The sequence below is a fragment of the Acanthisitta chloris genome, unplaced genomic scaffold (genome assembly GCF_000695815.1).
Source record: "Acanthisitta chloris isolate BGI_N310 unplaced genomic scaffold, ASM69581v1 scaffold7429, whole genome shotgun sequence".
NCBI lineage: Eukaryota > Metazoa > Chordata > Aves > Passeriformes > Acanthisittidae > Acanthisitta > Acanthisitta chloris.
In genome coordinates this window covers 1,428-17,392 of record NW_008689711.1, presented here as the reverse complement: position 1 = coordinate 17,392, position 15,965 = coordinate 1,428, and the positions used below count along the sequence as shown (strand labels likewise).

General features: G+C 36.4%; 1 protein-coding gene across 1 annotated transcript in view; it reads left to right on the top strand.

The window, feature by feature from the left end:
* Window positions 1-14,902, top strand: part of LOC103808720 (loricrin-like) — a gene marked incomplete at both ends in the record, with an annotated part of 28,221 nt that extends 13,319 nt beyond the window's left edge. The window contains 15 exons of the mRNA XM_009081522.1: window positions 778-810; window positions 1,712-1,750; window positions 2,016-2,054; window positions 2,326-2,364; window positions 5,545-5,583; window positions 6,321-6,359; window positions 7,055-7,093; window positions 7,466-7,504; window positions 8,737-8,775; window positions 9,117-9,152; window positions 10,872-10,907; window positions 11,347-11,382; window positions 12,573-12,611; window positions 13,043-13,081; window positions 14,864-14,902. Coding sequence (XP_009079770.1) covers window positions 778-810; window positions 1,712-1,750; window positions 2,016-2,054; window positions 2,326-2,364; window positions 5,545-5,583; window positions 6,321-6,359; window positions 7,055-7,093; window positions 7,466-7,504; window positions 8,737-8,775; window positions 9,117-9,152; window positions 10,872-10,907; window positions 11,347-11,382; window positions 12,573-12,611; window positions 13,043-13,081; window positions 14,864-14,902 — 570 coding nt within the window. The remainder of the gene's footprint in view (window positions 1-777; window positions 811-1,711; window positions 1,751-2,015; window positions 2,055-2,325; window positions 2,365-5,544; window positions 5,584-6,320; window positions 6,360-7,054; window positions 7,094-7,465; window positions 7,505-8,736; window positions 8,776-9,116; window positions 9,153-10,871; window positions 10,908-11,346; window positions 11,383-12,572; window positions 12,612-13,042; window positions 13,082-14,863) is intronic.
* Between the last annotated feature and the right edge of the window lie 1,063 nt (window positions 14,903-15,965).

Sequence of the window (15,965 nt, the reverse complement as noted above, 5' to 3'; positions counted from 1 at the left end):
TTTCCCTCTCCTCTTCACACTACACCTCATTTGTGTTTTTCCAATGCCAGACATAAGTTTGAAGTTCCTTCATCTATATATTGCCTAGGAATGAGCTGTTTTCATGTAGTGTGGTGAGACCTGTTTGCAGTTCTGTTTCAGAAAGGACCATTTCTCCTTACTAAAGTATATTTCCTATTAATTCTGTGAAGCTGCTTATAAAACTTCCAGGTTTAATGTCTTATTTTCTCAGTCTTAAGTAACCATACTTTAACTGGATTTCTAGTAAGTCTGTTTTCCAGTGTCCTGGTTCGTAGGAAATATTTCTCTGCAAATAATTAAAAATTCAGCTGTGCACAGGTATCATTAGTTTCCATGCAGTTTCTGTATCAAAATCTTGTTATGGGTATTCAACAAAGCTAAAATATGATTCTACAGAGGACCCAAAAATCCCTCTGAAATGAACTAAGGTATAACAACATTGGTGTACCACTGGGGTTTTACAAGAACCAAGACAGCTTTTAAAAGGCTGATGTTTTCCCCTGTAACATTCTGAAGGAAATAAAATAGATTCAGATGTGATCTAATTCCTTTATTTCACTCTATCAGGATTCAGCTTGCAAAATTAAGAGATGCCATTCTCTGGGAATGAGCAGAGAAGGAGCTTGTAGGCTGCTTATCCAACAGCCTACATCTTCAACCTTCCCAACAAGCAGTACTTTTCTATGCCTTCCACCCTTGCTTAGAAAAAAAACAGAAATATTTGCCATGTAATAACTAGATTGTACTGTTTTTTAGGAATCACCATCTGGTAGCCGCCAGAGCGAACGGGTAAGCACTCCTTCCTCACCTATTGCCAGGGTGTCTGGCCCAGTGCTTGCCAACCCAACCACCTAAATTACACCTTGTGTGGAAACTGCTGTGGCAGCTTTCAGTGTGGGATAGAAAGTCCTCAAGCACAGAGGGAATGAAGATATGGATAAAGAGTTAAAGTATGGCTAGAAATCCCGAACAATGCTGAGGTGTGATCTGGAATCTCACACTCACATCACAAATGAAATATCAGAATCTATTTGTTCAGGTTCCTTTGCTTCCTTAATCATTGCTTGACTGCAAAGGGCTTCAATACCATGATTTGTCCAGCATTTCTTCTGAGTGCAACCCTTTGCTTTGTTGTGCTGTAGGACTTCATTTTTCTGTTGGTTTTACATGGCACCAATTTTATTTATCCTAATGAGAAGTAAATGACACAGATTGACATAAAGGGGCATGTGCTGTTTTATACAGTAAGAGAGAAGATTTTTTTGTTCTTGTTCTTGAACAATCCATAACAGAAAATTAAGGAATGTGGAGAAGCAAGAAAGGGGTGTTTAGCTTCCATCCTGATCTTTCCAGGTTTTGGGTTTTGGTTTTTTCATGTAATTTCAATACATTTTTCCAGGATTTTTATTCCCCAGGAGGCAGCCAGTCAGGTGGACATGTAAGCATCTATTTTATTCATTATTTGCAGTTCCCATCCAAAATGGATGTACTATTTCAAAATTATTCCAATGAGTAAATTATACCTAACTATCTATTTCCTAGAATTTCTCATGACATCTGGCATCATGCCTTGTGAAATCAAATGACAAACTGTTTGAAAAAAAAAAATTTAAAATTGTGTGTCTTCAACAATAGTCTTATTTGCCAGAAGCAGTTTTAAACAAAAATAAACTGAGTCTGGTTTTTTCAGGGATCATCTTCTCAAGGTGGTGGCTACTCCAGTGGACAGGTAAATGTTAAATCTTTGTATTTTTGACCTGTATCTGTTACACAAAAGTTTCAGTCCTCATATTGTATTACAGCAATATTTTATCTGTGCACAAGATTCATTCTTTCTCATATATCTCTATGTAAAAGTCCAAGTGTAAGCAGAGTGGCCAAAATCCAATTCATGCATTAAATGATGTTCTAACAGCAGGAAACAAAATTAATAAATATTTTGGATTAATTTATATTTTTTTAAATATAAAGTAAATTATTTTTATTTTTTTCAGGACTCATCCTCATCTGGAAGCAGCCAGTATGGTGGGCAGGTGGGAAAGTTTTCTTCATGGTTGTTATAGTGAAGGCTTTTTTTTCCCAATGCACATATTACAAAAAAAAAAATATCACCAGATTGGTAATACCTAAGTTTCCAAACTACAGTGTGGTTTATTTTATCCTCATTTATCTTTATATAGATAAAATTGTGTTCTTAACCAGATAAATCTTTTCAAACATAGTTAAAAGAGTAAAAGACATCACATTTGCAAGCAAACACAAATGTCAAAGAAAAATTTTTAAATGAGAATATTACATTTTCAGGGTCCAACATCTTCAGGAAGCAGCCAGTCTGGTGGACAGGTATGATTTTCTTTCTCCACAGTCTTCAGTTGTGCTAGTGTCAGGCACTCAAAATTTACTTTTCATATCTTTCCTTCACAAATGCTGTTCTTCACAGCTGTCCTTTTTGCCCAGAGCCTCAGCAACACATTGCTTTCTTTTGCCATGTCATTCAGACATCCTGCAAAGCAGAGCAGCCAGTAGTAACTGGCTGGCAGCTGAATCTGAGCTTCTGTACATGCTTTGGTGCCATTTTTCTTACACATTTCATGCAGAATTGAATGTGGAAAGTGAGACACTGAATTGTGAACTCCTGGCCACCTCTCAGCTAGTTTTGTCAGAATTTTCTATATCATCTGTAATGTGAAATAGTACTGCATGTATTCAGGTGCTCTGGCCTCTCTAGAAAATAAAAACCCAAACCTGCTATCTGTAGTACTACTCAGAAGTTTTTACTCATCCTTTTGGTGAGTAAGTTTTTTAAGGTAAAGATTGTATAAAAGAAAATCTGAAGATAACAGAATGAGCATTTTGTTACCCCATCAGAGCAATAAGTGCAGAAATAGTTGCACAGGATGATATAGACTGATTTCTAGAAGTTGGGCAGTTAAGAATGTAACTTTATGGTTAGTACCTGGGATGGTAGAAGTAATTTGAGTTGTAACTGGATTCTGTTTCAGTCTGGTGCTCTTGATATCTTAAATACTTTTTGCATTCTTTACAGGGTGGATGTGATTGTTCTGGGGGAAGTTCTGTAAGTGCTACACATTCATTATACATTTTCTTGTACTAAATTATTTAACTGGAAAATTAATTTTGATCCTATTTATTTCTAACTTGGTTGTTTGAACATACTCTTAGTTTTATATTCATTGTTCCTTTGGTGACTTAGATGTTTCTGACATGGTAGGAGTTATTTCTCATTATGCCAAGAGGAAGAATTTGGCATTAGAGAATCATTGAATCATCTAGGCTGGAAAATACTACTAAGATCATCGAGTCCAACCACTGACTCAGCACTGCCAAGGCCACCACTAAACCAGGTCCCTAAGCCCCACATCTAGATAGGTGTAGATAAGTCTTTTAAGTCCTTCCAGGGGTAGTGACTCAGCCACTTCCCTGAGCAGCCTGTTCCAGTGCTTGATAATCCTTTCAGTGAAGAATTTATTTCCCAATATCCAATCTAAGCTTCCCCTGGAGCAACTTGAGGCCATTTCCTCTTGTTCTATTGCTTGCTGCTCAAAAGAAAGGACCATCCCCACATCACTTCTAAGGTTTTGTTTCATTTCTAGTTTATAAGCAAAGGCTAATTGTTTTTTTTCTTTTTTCCCCCACCCCGTATAGAGTGGATCCCCTACCTCAGCCAGAAGCGAGTCCTCTGCAAATGTAAGCAATGTTCATCAGCTTTTAAGTGTCCCCTCTGTTTGCCTCATCAGTAAAATGGCTAGAGAGGATAAAAGAGACAGTTCCTCATAGAAGTCACACACCTGTGACAGTAACCTGTCTTAGCTACAACTGAAAATACACACAGAACATTCATGCAACACTCAGAGATTCTCTTTCCATTTGAAATAGTTTTGATCCAAAGAGAAGACTTTCAATGAAAAGTGTTTGTCACAAATGCAGGTACATAACAGTATAAATATTGAGTTCAGGAGTCAGTTCCATTGGCTTTCCTGTAATTATGTCAAAATATCTCCCAAGGACATGGATTTATGTTATTTTATTCCTCTTAGATAATTTACTGCAAGAAGGGTTAGTATTCATAGATGAGTAATTCAATGTTGCCAACCCTCTCATGTGGATAAGAACACTTTTGCAGGAGAGATCTGTTTACAGCATTCCCAAAACCAGTTCTTTTCATCATGTTGGAAAGTCATAATGTATGTCACAGGAGCTGCACTAAAGGGAAGAAAAACATCTGAATCTTTTTGTGTCTGAGCTCTGTGGCACTGCTACCACACAGCTGACTGATACAAAGCTGGCTTGGACACAGCTACATAAATGTACCATGCAAAAATTAATATTACATGATAAATAGGACTAGTCTTGTGCTCCCTTGTAGAAAGGTGGAAGGTGTTTATATCACAGTCAGGAAAATATTCTTACCCACCTGTGTTCTACATCCTTCTTGTTCTTGTTGGTATTTGTCTCCTTTGAAACTTCCAATTGGAACTGATTCTTTTGGGTTTTTTACTGACTTGGCTGTCTTTGGACAGCAGCTCAGAATCAGGGATTGTGTATAAAGATTGCAGGAACATAGTGGTAGTGTCTACATCAACAAGTACTGAAAACAGCATTAGTGCTGATGAACTGGTGGCCACACTACACACATTTCAGGAATGATTTGCTCTGCTCTGGACCAAAACTCTATTTACTACCCGAATGCATTGTGTGCCCCTAGAAAGCATTCTGCAATTTAGTTTAATCTGAACAGCATCCAGTTAATTTACTCTGAGACCACCCCATGATGGAAAAACAAACTACAGTAAGTGGGAACTATCAGGACTTCGGTCTCAAAGACACCTTATTGATCCATACTTTAATGCATAGATACTCTCAGTGCCTCAGCATGGGAGAGTGGCTTTTGCTTACTGAATGTAGATCTTAGTTCTCCCCCAAGTATATATTGCAGTCTACCTCAGAACTTTGTCTTTAATATCTTCTTTACAGGGCAATTGAAAAGTCATTTTACACAATTAACATCTGAACTGTTAGTTTGTTAGTTTGAAATGAAGGACATGTTTCTGATAGATGCTTCACATTATGTACTAAACACAAAAGTTTCTTTATGAGCTTAGCAGAACTTGTGGAAGCTCAAAGTACTCAAGAGATCTGTAGTATTCTTCAAGAATTAATATTAGAAGCTCTATGTAGGGATGTTGCTCTTCAGCATGCAGATTTTAAGATGAAGCAAATAAGGTGCCTGTCCTTCAGTCTCTTATCCTTTGAGAAATAACTAGTATTTCCTTTCTGAAGAGGCTCTGGAGGCAGCTGTTCTGGTGTACAGGTGCACACTGGATTTTAGATGGATTAACAAAGTAGGGAAGGCTAGAGTTTACCTTTTGAGTGGATTTTAAACCCAAGCGAAAAAGTTTAAAATATGAATTTATATACTGCTGTCCTTCAAGAGATTTTGCTTTGAAATAATTCTTTTAGACAAAAATAACAGTTTGCTTTGGTCTTTTTTTTTTTCCCCAGGACTCATCATCTTCTGGAAGCAGCCAGTACAATAGCCAAGTAAGCACTCATTTCAGGAGGAGAGCCAGTTTGCTACTATTGAAAATTATAGTTATTCATTAACTCAATTAAACTCAGTTTTTATATGGGAACTGTATAAAGAGCAAAAACTCAGAAAATTAAATTCATCATTGAGTTTGATGTGTCCTAAAAATTATACAGAATGTTTTTTATAGCAAATAGTGCCCTTGTTTTTGTGAAACCTGCATAATGAAGCCAACCAATAAGAAACAGGTGTGGGGAAAAAAATGAATCAAAATGTAGCAGTTTTGATTCCTAGTGGGCCTAATTCCATTACCAAGAAAACCAAAAATCCAATCTCTCCTTTTTAAAGAGACCTCTTGTTGCATGTGATGTCAGTAAATTTGCTTAGTTTGGTTTTCAGAGCCCTGTTAGGCAGCCAATCTTTTACTGCTAGCTTTGACCCAGAATAAAGAAACAAATGCCATTCTCCAGAAATGAGCAAAGAACTGCAAAGAACTGCAAAGAATGTCACTTCAACCTTCCCAACAAGTCACACAAACAAAGCAGTATCTCTCTGCCTTCCTCCCTTGCTTAGAAACTCACTACTTCCCCAACTTACCTTGCAAGGCTTGAACTCCACTTATTAAAGCACACTGAAAGTCCTGCTCACTTGTCTTCTCCTTGTTCTCTTGCTCCTGCTGTCCTGGGAGAGTCATGTTTTGATTTAAGGAAATTCTACTGCAGATAATTCACTCAATTGGTGTTCTTTACAGGGCTCATATTCCTCTGGAACTAGCCAGTATGGAGGTCAGGTAAGCTCTTTCTTTTAATATTTTATGAGATCTATTTGTTTTACCAGTATGTGGCTCATACTAAGTAAAGGATGTCAATTTAATATTTTGAGAAAATTGATAGTGGTCTATACTCTGTAGTAATACTGTGAATTCAAGCGAGACAAAAATACAGAGCTTATTCTGGGATAAACAGACACACAAACAGTCAAATAACAAAATATAGATGTCTTTGCTGCTGATCTCTATGACCTAGATATTTAGAAATAACTGGTTTTCAATATTTTTCCAGGGGCCATCTTCTTACGGAGGCAGCAGTTATGGTGGACAAGTAAGCATGAGTAGCCCCTGCTTTTGTAGTTTTGACCTATGCAAAGTTGTAGTTTATTAATTGTCTACCTGGCTGGCTGTCTTAGCTTTAATTTAGTCTAAAATCTTCTCAGTAATTCATTCTCTGCAGTGTTTTGATGCTACTGTGAGTAAACAAACCAAGTTCAGGTGAAGATCATTATTTAAGACTAAGAAAAACTAGAGTGTGAAATAAATAGTTGACTCCATTGGCCCCTGAAATTTGCAGAACTAGAGATCATGTCTTTCTGACATAAATCAGTACTTCGTGAAGCTGACCAAAATTTTTAAAAGCCTCATGAAACAATTCTATGAGTCTATGAAATGGGTGTAAAAAAGTTTCAATTTCCTTTTTTGTTGATTTTCAGGGTTCACCTTCCTCAGGAAGCAGCCAGTATGGTGGACAGGTGAGAATTCTTCCCTTGTAGTGTTTCCTAATTTATCAAAGAGATTTGGTATTTCTCTCTGTAAAAGAAGAATTTAAGGAGATTGGGTTTTGGTATGGGTTTTTTTCCCCATGTTTTATCTAATTTGTTGCAAGGTATATAGTCCTTATATATGTATGTGATACAAAACCACAGAAGAGTTTTTAGGTGGAATTTCTGATGTATCATGGTACATGTGGATGAGTCTCACCTATTTTTGCACATTCTGGTTCAGTCCACTCACAGTTCTGCAGTAAAAGAAATTGGGTACTTCTCCTTCACATGGAGCATGGGCATGGTTTAAAGGAGTACTCTGACATGGATATAAAGATCATTTAATTCTTTTTTGTTCAGGGTTCACCTTCTTCAGGAGGCACCCAGTATGGAGGACAGGTGAGAATCTCTTCCTGTGTAGTTCTTACTTTAGCACACTTTCTGCATCAGAACTTGGTACTTTTATATTGACTGAAGAAATATTTTGAGTAAAGTTTGTTAATCTGATAATAGATGATCAGGAATCTAATGATATATGATCTGAAACAATACAAAAACTATGGAGATTTGGTACTTCTATGGTATCATAGTAAATGCAGTTCTGTCTTCAATCTGCCATGCTGCTGTCAAGGTTCCTTAACTCTAGCAGTAAGGAGTGGCTGGAAGGAGATTACATTCCTCCTCTACCTCACTTCCTTCACAAAATACAGTGTCAGAGTTGATGCCAGAGAGCAGTATGTCTTGGTAGAGGAACAGGGAGAAGGTCAGGAGTTTGCTAAGAGGTGTTCCATGCCCTCATGAAATGACAGATGATGGATAGGGTTCCTAGTGCTGCCTAGTGGTATAGTCTCTAATACAGAGTGACATCCCCAACAAACTAATTCTTGGCCTCTGAAAACATTTATTGTCAGATTTATTGGACAGGGAATTAGAGGAGAAAGATATTTATAGTCTAAGTACAATCTCCCAAAACTACATGATCGGTACTATAGATTATATGTAAAGGATCAGCCCTAATTTGCATAGAGCACATAAAGCAATAGGTTGAGTGTTCATCTTCCTGTAACTTTTCATTGTGCAACAGAGAAAGAAAGTAGTCTTTCTTTGAAAAGCTCTTAAAGAAGCTTTATGATTTGAGAAATAATTGGCACCTTTGCTTCAGGGTTCATCTTTCCCAGGTAGCAGCCATTATGGAGCACAGGTGAGAAATGGTTTTTTTGATTCATGGGTACCTTTTTCTTGTTTATTCACCTTTTTCTTTGGTAAAAAACAGAATATTTTGTAAAGGGGTGGCCTCTAGCAAAACAGTGCTTAGGCAGAATAGATGAATATATGACTTTCTGCTGTGTCAGCCCACTAAGGAAAATAAAACATAGGGGGCTGCTGTGATCACACAGTCCAGTGCAGCAGCACTGCTCAAACCTGCCTGAAGCTGCCTTTGACTCAAACCTCATTGTTCTGTTTAAACAGCAGCTGTTGTAAAGGCCAGTGGATTTCAGTGTGATTATAAAAGGAGTTTTCGTATTCCTGTGACACTTAAATCCACGAAAGACAAATAAAAGTGTGTTTTTCTGTGACAGGTCATAAGTTAGAGAATGTGCGACAAATATAAATGTTTCTCATTTCTTTAGGGTGTAGCTCCTTCAGGAAGCAGCCAATATAGTGGACAGGTAAAACTTCTACTTTCATGGTACTTGCAGTTTCGGACCATTAGGCAATCTGACCTTTATTTTTTGCAAAAATAAAGGAACATTCTAAGAAAGAATAGCATTAAGCCTGATTGAGTAAGGATTGCTAAGTATGGGTCTGTCTGTATGTCAGGTCATGATATGAGCAAATGATACCTGTGTGACTGCATGGAAATGCTTCTTTAACAGACCATGATTTAAGAAGCCCAATTTTTTTTGTGTTAAGTTTAAACACAAGCAATTTGAAAGACTGAGGACCACAGAGAACAAGTGAGAATGTTACTCAGTAACACAGAAATAATTAATTACTCGTTTTTTTCCAGGGCTTTTCCTCAGGAGTCAGACAGTCTGGTGGACAGGTACGTTTTTCTTTCTCTGCACTGCTCAGTTCTGCTAGTGTCAGGCACTCACAAATTGCTTTGTCTAGCTTTCCTTCACAAGACTTGTTTCCCTTCACACACTTCATCCAGATTGAATGTGGAAAGTGAGACACTGAATAGAGTGAAGCCCTGGCCACCTCTTACTTAGTTTTACAGGAGTAGAAATTACCTAACAGACCTTCACTGGGAGTCATCTTTAGTGTTTTCTGTAACATCTGTACCATGAAGAGTATTGTACATGTTCTAGGTACCCTGATCATCTCAGGGGAAAAAAAAACCACAAAAAAACCCCAACAAAAGTCTGTATTACTATTCCTATTGTACATGTTCTAGGTACCCTGATCTCCTCAGGGGGAAAAAAAAAACCCAAAAAACCTCCAACAAAAGTCTATATTACTATTCAGAATTTTTTACTCATCCTTTTAGTGAGTAGTTTTTTACTGAAAATCCTAAATGAGAAATTAGAAGATTCTATTTAAAAATTTGATCACTAAGCTGAGAAATTAGAAGATTCTATTTAAAAAATTTGATCAGTAAGTGCAGGGCTAGCCTGAAAAGGACAGTGGAGGCAGAAAGAACCTATTTTTCAGCTTGCAGAATCTATGAGCAGGATGTTATAGTCCATTTTCATGCAGTAGCAGAATGTGAGTTTGATTTACTAATTCAGAGGCCTATTGCAATAGTAGACCCAGGAAAGTAAGTGTGGTTGTGTTTTGTGCAGGGTGGGTGTGTGTGCCCCGGTGGAGGTTCAGTGAGTATTCTTTGTCTTTTTATAATTTTCATAGTATGTACACATACTGGATAATTCCCAGGGAGCTACATTTCTGAAATAATTCTGTCTGTGAAATTCTCTGCATGATGAAAGCTTTCTTCACATTATGCTAAAATGAGCAATTTTGAACCTGCTAAGGACAAAAATATTAAGTGACTTGCAACTGTAGTATTGTATTCAAAACTAGCTGCTCAGTCTGTGAGAGAGGCCTGGGAGTTTTCTAAGAACCTGTTTCCCATATATCTCATAGTATACCTGTTGGGTTTTGGACATGTATGTGTAATAGCATTGCTCTTATGATGGTTATTAACAGTATGACTGAGCTACTGAAGCTTAGATGTAAAATCTTGGCCCCAAATACTTGCACATTGGAGCAGAGCAAAGCACTTAAAAAGTTAAAGCTATTCCCATTTTTTTCTGTCTAATTAGTATATTCCCTATTCTTTTGGAAATACTTTCAAAAAACCCAGCCCACTGTTTTGCTGAGATCAAGCTAATTTATTTTTGAGGGAGGGTCCAGTTACCTGTTTTTTCAGTAGAGTCAAAATTGCTTAGATGACTACTTCTCTTCCTCAGATTATGCAATCAAGCAAAACCACACACCCAAGTATACCACTCATGGTATATATTCCACTTCTGAGAATCAAAAGTGCTGAAAACAACATAGAAGTTATAATTCATATAAATAGAAATTACATTATTATAATAATTATCACTTACATACACACACACTATATAAAATGTATATTATTTGACATATAAACAAGGATGAATCAAAACTAAATCCTTTACTTCTTTAATTAAAAGTGTAGTAGTAACCAGTGTAAATCACTTGATCATTGCAATAGGTCAATATGTTCTCTTGTTTTTGCTGTGTGACACTGAGTTTAACACAGAGTAAACATTGCTCTTTCTGTTGCATACAGGGCTCTTTTGCTGGGACCAACTACCACGGTGGACAGGTAGGAGATTTGTCTTTAACAGTTATCTAGAGTAGTTCCTCAGGGATAGTTGCCATATTTGCCCAGAAGTCATTAAATATTGAGCTCAGTTTAGTCACAGGGACAGGGACAATAATTCCAGGAACTGCATGAGGCTTTTATTGAATCACTCTTGACATTTCAGTTGCACCATTCTATATACTAGAGTCAAGTTTTTACTTTGTGGTTATGGAAGCTTTCTCACCTTGCAAAATTACTAGAGAATCATTTATGGGGTTCATCTCATTGCATCAACCACTAATATGTGCAGGTATTTAGTTATTTGCCACTGCATTAGCAGCTGTGTAAAGTTCTTTCAGTCAATCAGTGTCATGAGTATTGTTTATATTAGGTCCAGGATTTTTTTGATGTCAGGTGCCATTTAAAAATTATTGATAAAAGTTTCATGTTCTTTTTGCAGGGCCCATATTCTGGAAGCAGTCAGTATGGTGGACAGGCAAGCAACATTCTTTTGTTCTCAACTTGTTTCTACTTGCTTTTTCTTAAATGCAAAACATGATGCAGTGCATATACTAACAGTCAGTTTTTCAGAGTCATCTTACCCTTACTAAACATTTGAAAACAGGGACTGTTTCCCAGTAACTGAAATGGAGTAGCAAGAACAAACTTCAGTTTAAAGAAATTCCATAGATCATAATTCCAGTTGTTTTACCTCAGAATGCCTCTTCTCTCAAGGGATAACCTTCATTAGCCATTTTTATGTTTTAGTTTCACATTGTTATGACACCAGTTCAAACTATTTTCTGTGCTATTTTTCAATTATATTGAAATGATATTTTTTAAAAAATTTATTTAGATCAAATACCTATAAAAATTTGGTACAAAATATACCAATAGATAATTGCTCTGAAAATATAAATTCTGGTCTGTTGCCCACAGTACTATTATTTCCCTTATCTTCAGCTGCAATTCAAGTCCCTTACTGTAATCAGCTCCCTGTGAAGACTTAGGTAGTTTGTCACTGATTCAGAAATCTGCCTAGTGCAAGTAGCTGACAGATTTAATGGATGGCTAATTAGATGGAGCTTATTTTTCATTAGTACTTCTGTGTTTGCAGTGTTCACTCTGCTATACTAGAAATTTTAATTTACTTTTAATCCACTGGCAAACATTAGAGTTCAGTATCACTCTATTAAGAAGATAATCTCTTGTAGCATGGAGAGGAGTTTTAACAGCTGCAGATCAATGTTTTTTTTCCCAAGTCACCTGTTTGGAATAATAAGGATCCTTTTACAATAATCACATGATGCTCTCTGAACATGTCTGACATAGCAGAAAATCACAAAGTAGATTTTATTTTCTCTTGAACAGAGCCATAAGTATGACACTTTAGATCCATATATTTATGGAATTATACAGTTTTAGGTGTTTTGTGACTGCCAACTTCACTACTTTTAGCTGTTAAGGAACTTAGAGGCATTAAGTCAGAAGTCTTTCACTGCATCTTTTTAGATCAATATACTTTCCAGATTGTTACTGAGATCTCCTGCCACAAATCCTTCTGTGATGTTTCATTTTGCACAGAAAAAAAACACAAATCCACAAACAAAAAACAAAACCAAACCAAATAAACAAACAAAAAAACCCTCCAACTGCTGTTAATGTCCTGTAATTTTTTTTTAATAGGGATCATATCCCTCAGGAAGCAGCCAGTATGGTGGGCAGGTGAGTATATTCTCTTCCCATCCAATCATTCCTAACTCTTTGCCCATACTTTCTAGATCAGGTCAGTTACTTGATGCTGAAAGATACAATAACTTGGCTATTTTACTAAGCTGAAATAGTTGAGGTAATAATGATGGAAGTCATTTCAGCAAGGTGAATAAAAGCTCAGTTGCAGTGAGTTACTGCTCTGTGTCAAACACTCCTTTGAACATACTCCAGTCATCACGCTGCATTTCGAAACTCTATGTCCCTGATACAAATTGCCATTGTTTTGGTGTGCAGTACAGAGCATAAGTTTTGGGTACCCCATTTACTTTTTTTGGTTCAAAGAACATCTACAAAAGTTTACCCTAAGTACTGCACAAATTGTCTCAAGACTGTGATAAAAGATTTTTCATTCAATTAATAAATTTTTGATGGACTTCCTACAGGGCTCATATCCTTCTGGAGGCAAACAACATGGTAAACCAGTAAGTAAAAAAAAAAAATCAGATTTACCTTTTTTTCTCATACATCTGTTACACAAACTGTATCTAGTTAGTTGTGGACTAGACAGTTTTCTGAGAGTTACTTTAATATACAAAGTGTGTCACATGATTTACTTTCCTGGGATAAACTCAAAATATGCAAACACAGTATTTATTTTCACACAGTTCCATAGTTTTGAGACAGCATTTTATTCTGTAACTGAACTTGTATTAATCACAGAATGAGATCACAGGAATTTTTATTTTTTTTTGTGTAAGTAACTGTGGAGCAGTTATTTCTGTTTAATTTCATAGCAATCATACACTTTGTGCTCAGGGCTCAGGTTTTCATTGATTTTATATACATTTGTCTTAAGTATTTCTGGCTTGCTCTGAAGAAAATACTTTCTTTTTCTTTTTGAATGAAATAATAGTTGCCATTTAACTATGCATATTTTCAACTTCTCCCATTTCAGACTACTAAGTTTATTATGTAATTTGGACCTTGCTCTTGTCATTCAGTGGCAGGAGATACAAATAAGCACACACAATGTTTTAGCTTATCTCTTATAGAAAAGAAGATGTATCCACCCATTATTAAGAAGTGAGCATATATGTTACATTTTCTAATACATAGGTCAGAAAGGTGAGACATTTTGTGTGCTCTATTTGATTTCTTAAAGAGTCAATGCTCGTAACATTTCCTGTTGGCAATGCCATTCAAATAAGCAGAGCCACTTCACCAGAAAACTCAGTAAGATGCTTTCAGAACACCTCATTTTTCTGTATCCACTTTTATTTTCAGGTACCTTTTTTATCAGAGCTTTCTTCAAGTAGGGGCTTGAGAGTAAAGGACTCTAACATTTGCTTTTTTTTGTTGTTGTTGGGGTTTTTTCCCTCAAATGTAACCATAGACTGACATCAGGTTTATTTATGTTTAATTGGACCTTAGCAGTTTTTCATTCCATATGTTAAAAACATTACAACTCCAAGAGTATTACATTCTCTAATACATCATTTGAAAGAACAGCCATAACAGAAACATGTTAAATATTTGTATTTGAGATGAGGTTTTCCCTGGGATTTTTGGATGACTGGATGCAGTGCTCATTCTCCTGTGGTCTTTTATTCCAGATAGGAAGAATATTTAAGTGCAAATAGACTTAGAGTCAAAAACAGGTATCTTTTTTCAGGGTTCATCTTCCTCAGGAAGCAGTCAACAAGGAAAGCCAGTAAGGATATTCTTCTTTCAGTATTCTGCAACCAATCTAGAAATGTGGATATTGGGTTTTAAAATAGGTAACAATAATGAGGGTGAAATTTAAAATTATGTTACAGTGGTAAATATCTGAGAACACTGGCGAATAAAATTGGAATATTTTGTCCAGACTGGAACTTTACGATGAGGCAGCATTTATTCTTCCCATAGAAAAGTTTTGATACACTCCTGTTACTCATAGGAACACACTTAGGTCATTCTATTAAGAATGATGTATTTAAATATCAGGGTAACTGTTTCAGTTTCAAACTTTGTAGTTCAGTCCATGACACATTGCTTTGACACATTCCTCTGAAACTGTTCATGGAATAAGGAGAACATAGCTGTGCTAACTTTACACTATTAAATTTAAAAAGCTGGAGGAAAGTGCAATGAAAATGGTAAAATCAAAGTCAGTATCAAAACTACTAATATCCAGGGCATTTTCAAGACTTCTCTGTGCTCTTTGGACACTGTCACTAACAGTCTCACACTACAAAGTTAAATGGTTCATAATTATTTTACAGGGTGGCTCTGGCTCAGGAAGCACTTACCCTGGGAAACAGGTAAGAACACTTTCATCACAGCATTTTCATGTTCTTTTCTTAGTAAGCAAAGACCCTGAGTGGTAGGTAGAGCCATTTCGGGAGGATTTGGTCTGAAAAGAACATTCTGTATTAGTTCCATTTGTACTAGAGCATATGTAGAGAAACCCCTGTGGAAAACAGAGCCTCAGCCTGGGAAAGAGATTTCAGTGTCAACTAGATTTTAAATCTGAATCTGTCTCGTTTCACATTCCAGTTAGGGGCTTGAAGCATATTGTTGAGTTTTTCACTGGCAGGTTACCAGGTTTCACACCTTTTTTTCAGTACTCATCAATTTTTAACACTCTCTTTCAAATATAGGGATGGAAAACTCTGTATTGAATATGATAATGGAATGAGGAAAAAAATGGACTTTTGGCCTTTCATCAATTTTAGCTGAAATTTTCAGATGTAACATGAGACAGTGTGTAAATAAAATTATCTGCTTTATCTATGCAAAGCAACTTTCCTCCTGAACAACTTAAAACCATGCTGTGGGTTAAGCTAGTAAGATCTGGTTGATCACAGGCAAAAACTGTGTTTGAAACCATTGGGTGGGAACACTCCGGATTTATTTGCTTGTTTGTTTTTTTCAGCAATCACCTTCTGCAGGCGGCAGTCAAGTGGTAAGCACTTTTTGTAGTTTCTACTGGTTTCTTCTTATCCATGTCATAGAAAACTGAAATTGTTATTTATGCTGTGATGCATCTGTCAAATTTCCTGTATCTGAATGTTTGACAATACATGTGCAGCATAATAAATGGCAATAGTATGAACAAAAATGAAGAGAAGTGGGACCACATAGGTGCTTTATACTTCTGACTGTGCCTGTCACTTGAAAACTGAACACTTGTTGATTTACATGCACTATAGATGTGGCACATGATCTTTTAACGTCAGAAGTGTCTACATAATAGAAGGGGCTGATAGGAAAAGATTTCTCTGAAGTTTTCTATGCTTTTATAATCATAATAAATAGAGCTTTTTTTAAAATGGGCTTATCAAACTTCTCTCTCATTTTACAGAGCGCTGCTGGGAAACAGTC